The sequence below is a fragment of the Gopherus flavomarginatus genome, chromosome 1, assembly GCF_025201925.1.
Source record: "Gopherus flavomarginatus isolate rGopFla2 chromosome 1, rGopFla2.mat.asm, whole genome shotgun sequence".
In the NCBI taxonomy this organism is placed as follows: Eukaryota; Metazoa; Chordata; order Testudines; family Testudinidae; genus Gopherus; species Gopherus flavomarginatus.
The window spans coordinates 61,245,608-61,254,434 of record NC_066617.1 but is presented as its reverse complement, the minus strand read 5'-3'; the positions used below and the strand labels follow the sequence as shown (position 1 = coordinate 61,254,434).

Here is an 8,827-nt window from a genome sequence, read left to right as displayed (position 1 = left end):
AATATTAGGGTTTACTTACAAAAATAGTAGTTACAACATTTTGGGGAAGAATTGTGATTTTTAAGTTGACTGGGGCCTATTTAAATTTTTTAATGACACAAGCTCTTTTGGACAGGTTTTCAATAATGTTTTTTATTTGTATGAATTAGCTCTCCTCCATTAAAAAATGACTAATTGTGTGTGTGAGTGTGTGTGTATTTACAAAGCCAATTTTAATTGAGTGTAATCCTTTTCATAAAATTAAAATAATGAAAAAACATTCTAACTTGCATCTTCTCTAACATGCAATCAGTGTTTTAATCACTATGCCCATACAGTTTATGAATTATTATAATTATTATTTAGTTAGATAAAAGAGCACAAATCCTAAAGTACGTAATTGATATATTGAAATGTAGCTTCTCCCCAAGCACGTGTTTCAAATAAATAAATATTTAACACTTCCCATATACAGTGCACTACATATATTAGAATGAATCCTTGCAACAGCCCTATGAGGTAAATAATTACAGTAAAAAGTCAGCATTTTCCAGATGGGAAAACTACCACAAACACAGGCCAAACAATATGTCAAAGACCATACCCCATTGCCCCAATCCTGCCTAGGTAGAACTCAGTTAATGATCTGGACATAATTCAGTGGTAGATTGGGAATGAGAACACAGAAGCCCTGGCTATAGGTCCTAAACCATACTGTCACTCACTTTCATAACTAAATTGTGTTACTGTCACTTTGATGCTGATGGAAAAATTAGTTTACAAATATTGTATCTCTTCCTTGAACATCCAGTTTAGCAAACTAAAATAGCAACTAATCTACATCATCCTAACTATGACACAAGTCTAGGTAAAACTTTCTGTAGATATGCATTTTGTTAGAACGCCAAGCTCAGAGAGCAAATACCTCTGATGACTGATGTTTGCACCAGTAAATTGATTTACCTTTTTTTTTAAAAGAGCTGACGCAAGTTTGACAAAGGGAGGTGTTGGGGTATTGTTGTTGCTGATTGGTTCATCCAATACACTCCCATTTGTCTTTAAATGATTGTCCAGCTGCACAAGGTCTCATATGAGCCAACTTTCTATTACAGGTGCAAGTTAAGATATTACTTGCTTAGAAAGCAAGCAAGCAAGCAAGATTACGTGTTTGATTTGGAGGTAAACCTAAAAATGTAACTTTACAATGTCTATTCATTTTATTGTATATTTCTTCCACTTAACACATTTTAAACGGAAGAATCTGAGAAATAACTTTGTGCAAATGTAATTCATTTGTAAATTTAAATGAAGTGTGAAGAACTGGCAGTTAAAATTTGCTATACTGTAGTTGTAATTGGCATTAGCAGGTGTATTGGTTTTTACATCAGGCATGAAATTTAGTCCCCTTTTTTTGGACAGAAAATCAAAATCTAAGAAAGCAATGAAATAGCAGGAGGTCTAAAGTTGACCAGATAATTCGGAATGATATGCTTGTGTTCTTTTAGGGCCTCTGGTTAACTACTAAGAATTTTTATCAAGACTCTTGGCTTACCTGGCTAACATCCAAGTAAGTAAATGAATATGAAAATAAATTGTTCATTTTAATTGTGTGTTTACTTTAAGGTAGCAATTATGGCACTTTTTGTCTTCAAATTGCTTTAAAAACAACATTAATTCTTTAAAAGGATTGTCATTGAGACAGAGTCTGGAAAATCTATAGATTCATAAACAGTGATAGGACATAAGAATACCAGCCATTGCAAAATGCTTGAAAATGCAACTGTTAGGCAAATAAGGCAAGGTCACAGATAAACTTAATTGATAAATCTCAGCTTATTCAAAATCCTAGATGCAGCGCAGAAAGTAAATCAAAATTGCTATGAAATAAAATGGAAAAACAAGTTCATGTTTTTCTTAATTGTTTCATTACCTATTAAAAAGCAGTTATTTGAACACATTTTCTGAGTTCCTTTTACCAAATTATGTTCTATTCTAAAGCAAAGCAGATGAACATAGCCCTAGGTTTTGAGAGAAATATTGCTTTAGAGGGGTAATGCTTTGTGCATCCAGTATTTTCATTTTAATGTAATATCTTAAACGAAAAAGTCATCCTTTTGTTTCAGCCTGCCTTCTTGTTCCACAAGAAGCAGCAAAAGCCTATGCATGTTATAGCTGAATTTAAGGAACATAGTTAAGCTATTAGACTTTTCTGACATGTATACCTAAGGGAAAAAATAGTAGTGGTCTAAAATAGAAAAAGGAGCTGGTGTATAATATTGCCATTTAGCATAGCATTTGCAGCGCTTCCCTTTTTTTATGTTTGTGCCTTTAGAATTCTTTGTGGGGAAAAGACACTGTTTCCAAACATTGTAGCTTGTACTTCTTAGGGTAGCAATAGCAATACCCAGTGGTGGCTGGCAACGGAGCATGTGAAATCTGCATTACATCTTTGATATATAGGCCAGCTATTGGAAGATTGGAATTTTATGTGAACAGTGTGTTTTATGTGAATAGATTCTTTTGAAGGTGAAGTACATCAGAGATTTTGAACTCAGGATTTTTTTCCACCCTAGATACAAGTTAAAAATAGGTTTGCCTGTAGTTACTTGTCTGAGGTGATCATATTTCAGAAGTTTGCACAATAAATAACTGATTCCACACAGATTTGGGTAAGATTAACTAACATTTCAATGCATTCACTGCCTTGCATAAAATATGCTTTGGAAATATTTATACATTTCTGGAAAAAAAAAGAGCTTCCAATTATGTGAATAAATAACAGAGACCCTGCTTCTGCAAATACTTATGCAAGTGTCCAAGTTTACTTACATGAGTAGTCCCAGTGATTTCAACAAAATTTCTCATATGCGTAAAGTTACATATACATATTTGCAGGACTGGGACCTAAGGATTGGACTGTAAAAAGTCTGTAATCTGTAAAATACATGGTAGTAATATCTGAACAAAATATATATGCATATTAATTAGTAGTCTTTTTTATTAAATAAAAATGTATACAATTTCAGAGAGAAAAGGTGAGTGAAGTAATATCTTTTATTAGACCAACTTCTGTTGGGGAAAGAGACAAGTTGTCGAGCTACACAAAACTCTTCTTCAGCTCTGTACAGCTCTAAAGCTTGTCTCTTCCATCAACAGAAGCTGCTCCAATAAAAGATATTACCTCATCCCCCTTGTCTCTCTCCTATCCTGGGACCAACACAGCTACAACAGTACTGCAAACTACAATTTAAGATTTCATTAGGTATGAGAAGTGTTCAGAGTAAGGAACACTATCCTGACAGAGTGACTGATTAAAATTTTTCCAAATAAATGATCATGGAATTGAGGTGCAGCAATGTGCTAGTCTTCAGTTATGCCCTGATCCTGCAAGCCCTTAAGCACAAGAGTAGCTTTGGGCATGTGCATATTCCCATGGAGTCTGGAACTACTCACATGCAGGGCTGTCCTTACCCATACACAAAGTATACAGCTGCATAGGGCACCAGGAAATTTCCTGGTGCCCTGTACAGCTGCATGCTGCTCCAGCCCGCTCCCCTGAGCTCTGCAGCAGGGCCGGGGCACTGCACTCACCAGCAGCAGGAGTGCAGCGACCCAGCATCAGCCACACCACTGGTGAGTGCTGGGGGTGCTTCCTCCCTGCCCTCGAAGTCAGTCCCTTCCCTCTTCCCCCCCATCCCAGAAGGCCTGCGACCCACCCCCCTACTCCCCTTCCACGGAGGCCTGGGGCCCGCTCCTCCCCCCCTCCTCTCTGAAGAGGCCTGGGGCCCTACGCCCCCGGCGGGGGCGGGTGCAGAAGGCCCCAGAATAGCTAGGGATGGTCCTGCTCACATAACCAAAGTTGCTCGTGTGGCTGCAAGAGTTTGCAAGACCGGTGACGTGGAGAGAAGGATTTCAACAAATTAAGGTCCCAATCCTCCAAACACTGATGAAGATCAAGGGAACTACTTGTGGTAATAAGCACTACATTCATTAGTAAGTGTTTACAGGATTGGGACCTAAAATTAATGATGATTCAGTACCAAGCGCCTGATCCTGAAAACTGTTCCACACATGAGTAATTTTATAGTCCTTAAGACAAGAAGTAAAATGAGTCACTTAAGTAAGTGTTTGAAGGATCAGCCTTTAAAATAGAACCTACAAAATAGTACCTACAACCTAATACATATTTTTCTGTCATATTCTTCTTTCCTTTCCAAATATAGTACAGACTGTGCAGTACAGAATTTCTCTCTTAGCCTAATCTCTCTGTAAATTAATCCATGGTAATGTTTCTGCTACACTGTTCTCTTTGTTCCTCAACACTAAAAATGTCAGTATAGCAGTGTTGATACAATTGGAAGAATATTTCTTAAGCGAGCATTTATTAGTGTTCACAACAGAGATTTTCTTCATCACTAGCAGGCTGTATGTTCGATTGCCTAATTTATTTGTCTGATTTTCTTAGATATAGATTTAAAATAAACATCTGGATACAATATGAATCTGCTTCTTGGAACACAAAAAAGTTTGGTTTTAGAGATACTGCTATGAATGAGTTTACCATTGTCTCAGCAAAGACCCAGTTCTTTTCATTACTTCAGCTGGAATTATTCATGTCCTCATTGGGCAAAATCAGATCCTTGGAATGTAAGCCTGCCTAGCTATCTCTGACCTAATGCCAGATTCAGTAATCCGTCTCAGTCTAAGTCCTGGAGTGGCAGCAGAAAGGAATAAACAGAGCAGCTATCTCTGGTAGGAAATTGGCAAAAACACCTTGATATTTTTTTACAGTTCAATTATTAGATAAAAATAAATGTTACCGGAATAAGGAAATTTATTGTAGTTTTTGACACAAGGTCAGTTTTAGCCTCCAGTGTTGGTGTTCAAAGTTTACATTTACATTTTGCACACACACTTTAATGTTGCACTGCTAAAAATAAGTTTGAGACTGCAGATATTAGGCATGGCATATTAGTGGCTATATAGACTAGTGAAAGTTTGGTAATTAAGTGCGGAACTAAACATTCATGAATGCAAAAACTGGAGAATTTTTAATAAGTAGTTGAAGGCATAGGGCTAGAGTAAAGCAAAAATGGAATTTTGCTTGCGCTGGGTTTTTTAATACTAATTTTTATCCTGCAATGTTTCTAGGCATTTATAGCATTAAGAATACAGTATTTTATTTTCTGGTACATAACTCAGGAAATATATGGTGGATTCTTTTAATGTGTTATACTGGGAGGCACAAAGATAAAGAGTCAGGGGGTCCATAGTTCAGTAACCAGCTATATGACTTGCGGCAAGTCACTTCATCTCTCTATGCCTTTGTTTCTCCATCTGTGAAATGGGGGTATTATTATTAAGTCATTTTGGTAAAGTACTTATGGAAGGAAAAAAATGCTGTACAACTGCATAATATTAGTGGTTTATTATCAAACATGGGAACGAGTAAACAGATGTAAAAGTGTATCTGTAAACTGAGATTGTAAAGATCAACTTATGTTAATACCAAAGACAAATCATCATACTATATATATTATAAAGTATATGGTTTATATTGGGCCATATAAAAAGATGATTATTTATCCAGATTATTATAATTTATCCAGACCCCCATCTTGTGAGAGTAAAGGCATATTAAACTCTGTAAATATGTAATAATTCTGTTTGAGAGATAGTTTTAAATTATATAAACTATCTAAAAGTTTTGATAGACAAGTATTAAACTGAGATATGATAGGGTGAAATGCATAGTGCAGCCAGCAGCAGCTTGATTATTTTTAACATGTAGCCATACTTATCTAGTAATATACGTTTCAAGACGCCAAGTGTTTCCTTCAGAAAAATAATCTTCATACAATGGTCAGTAAAGTTTATACATAGCATTTCCTTATCAACAACCCAACCCTGATGTATTTAATCTCAGGTTAAGGATGCATCTTAATGGTTATCCAGGGTATCAATTATGAAAAAGAATTTAACAAATTAATTGTTGCCAGATTTTACATTAAATCTGTTTACAGTGATAGTTATTTATAGATAGACTATATATACCTGTGTTTTATTATTATTCTAGAAGAAGTTGGAAATCTATTGTGTAGGTCTGTCTTCTTACATTTTGAGAAAGACCGAGTGGAAAGATGTTGTATAAAAAAAGAGTATTGTGCTTGTATTTATCCAGAATTTTCCCAATCTGCAGCAGTTGCCTCTCTTAATGTTATTACAAAGAACAAGCACAAACAGAGTGAATCACACTCATTTATCTAATTTGAGGAAAATTCTAATGAGTTATTTTGTGATCTGTTTGCAGAACAGAGTGTTCTGAACGTTAACACATGGTGGAGAGAACCTGTAAGCAGAAGGTACAGTATTGTTTACACTGTAGAAGCTAGAAAGCGCTGACAACTCAAATGGATCGCATGGAACTGCAAAATGTCAACATCAAACTTGATGAGGAGAGCAATAGCGGAGAAAGCATTGAAGACAGCTACACTGACATAATAGATCCAGAAAAGGCTACTATTAGCAGGTATGTACTTAAATAAAAAGTTCTTTACGTTCAGACCAAAAAGAGGTAATCAAAGACTAAGAGATGCACCAGACTTTCACTTACAGCATCCTGAAATTAAATTCAGATTAGGTCACAAATTAAAACTAGTCTGATTGTTTAGTTCAGAAAATCACTGCACTCTTTGACATGATTATCATCGTGGGTAGAATAGCTGAGATATTCCAGGTCAATAATGAGGTGCATTGGTAAAATCTGTGCTGAGATTTGCCATCATTGACTCTCCAGTTCATGACTCTGAACACAAGCTGTCCAATATCATAAACACTCAGTTCTCATAATACCTGTATATTTATAAAGGCAATTGCAGGGTTCTTTCACTCAGAATTGTTTGTTTGCAATTTACATGATCAGAGGTCTCTTAGTTTTAAAACCCGTAGTCTTCAAACTAATTTCAAGACAAAGCAATGGCCTTCTAAACATGCAATTCCAATGTGAAAGTTTTATACAGAGAAGCAGTTTATTTCTTCTTTTACTTTGCTCATTAATAGAAAAATTTCTGGAGAATGTCTCCGTTAAGACCAAGAAATCAAATAGAAATCCAATGATTCTCTGAGCTAAAGTTAATATTGACGTTAAGAAACATCACAATTTTAAGTCCGGCTTTACTGAGGCAAAACTTCAGTAAAAATCAATAGGAACAGGAGGGTTCTGAGCAACACTGAAAATCAGGCCGCATCATTAAGTGCCTAAATATGGAGTTAGGAGCATAACTTTGGGAACCCACATTTGAAAATCCTGGCCATTGCTCTTAGATGACACGCATGGTTCCCAAATTCAATTTAACTCTTAAAATAATATGATATTTCTTCAGTCCCCCTAAACACAGCCAGGCCAAAGTTCAGATCTGGATCCAAACTTTGGCAATCAGGGGAGAACTAGGATTTCACACTGATCCTCTGTAAAGATAAGGTTTACCTGGAAAGTCAACTCAAATATTCCCCAGGTATGCTTGGATCCTGTAGTTCCATTTAGGTTCATATCAATATCTTCCTTTTTAAGGCCCTAGTCTTGCAATTAAATCTGCTAGTGTTGATCCTGCACCCCCAGAATGTTCTAGGCATTCCATGCTAGCAGATCTGAGTACAGGATCGAGGTCTATAGACAAATAATACATAAGAGTTCAGATATGGTACATAAAGCACTGAGTGACCAGTAGTTGGAATTATCACATTGTGGTGCAATAGGCCTTTTTGTTGGTGGAAAATGGTTTTATTTTATATGAGTAAATAATAGCAATCCTTCCGGGGCGGAGTTAACAGTGATAGGGTTCACAGAAATGTCTTTTGAGGAGGGATTAGAAATGGAGAGGTGGATACTTGGTATACAGGGCTTCTGAGGTAAAAGATAAGGGGTAGCCTGCAAGAATGTAAATAAAATGAACCAGGATGTGTGATATTGGGAAGGAAAATGCTGCTAAGGAAGGCAGCACTGTTGACAGAAGTTGGGAGATGTATTCAAAGCTATGACTCTGCCATGTGTGATTTAGACTTTTTTAAAACTAAACAAAGTGTGTAGGCCCAATTCTGAGTGTCTCATTCAGTTTTAATGCAGTGCTTTCTTCAGTAAAACTCCTATTGACATCTGTGGGAGTTTTGCTAGAGGAAACACTGAATAAAACTGAGTAAGGAGCTTTGAATACAGAGCCTGACTGATGCAGTTGGAGTCTTTCCATTGGTTCCAGTAAGCATTGAATTGGACCATTAGTCTCTTGTGTGTAGTAAACTTTATTTATTGTTTTCTTATTTTGCTATTTCTTTGTGTTCAGTCAATTTGCTAACGATGATGCAGAAAGTCAGAAGTTCCTTCCAAATGGATTTCTGGGCAAAAAGAAATTGGCAGACTATCAGGAGGAATATGTAAGTTTATTAATTTTTAAGTGTTAGAAACAGGAATATTGGAAAGTAGGGACAATCTACATGAGTCTTTTTGAAAATGTAAACAATGTTACTGCAAAACTCACCAAAGCATCTAACCAGCATATTCTGTTTATTCCTGCTTTAGTAGAGTGGTTACAATTTGGCTGCCTGGATCATTTAAAGTATGAAGTCATGGCTCTACTGTGACTATAAACATGGCACCACAAGGTTCAACATGGATTGTGTCTCAATGATTGCTAGATAAAATATTCTCTGTTTACATGTAAATAAACATGTTCTTTCCAACTATCAGCCCTGCAAACTCACTCTAGCATCTGATAATTAAGCTGGGGTCTTTCTTCCCTGCCAGCCCCAATAGTAAAGGTTCCTTTGATTAAATGCTGCCCTCAGTAACTCAGCA

General features: G+C 36.3%; 1 protein-coding gene across 4 annotated transcripts in view; it reads left to right on the top strand.

The window, feature by feature from the left end:
- The window catches only part of SLC38A4 (solute carrier family 38 member 4), a 72,520-nt gene that overhangs the window by 40,686 nt on the left and 23,007 nt on the right, over positions 1–8,827 (top strand). The window contains exons 1-4 of one of the 4 annotated variants that reach the window (XM_050923722.1): positions 1,079–1,158; positions 1,485–1,546; positions 6,290–6,508; positions 8,316–8,406. In XM_050923722.1, the coding sequence (XP_050779679.1) occupies positions 6,390–6,508; positions 8,316–8,406 (210 nt within the window). In that variant the 5' untranslated portion in view covers positions 1,079–1,158; positions 1,485–1,546; positions 6,290–6,389. Of the gene's footprint in view, positions 1–1,078; positions 1,159–1,484; positions 1,547–4,628; positions 4,732–6,289; positions 6,509–8,315; positions 8,407–8,827 lie in introns of those variants that run through there. The other 3 variants (XM_050923731.1, XM_050923712.1, XM_050923741.1) reach the window with 3 other exon arrangements.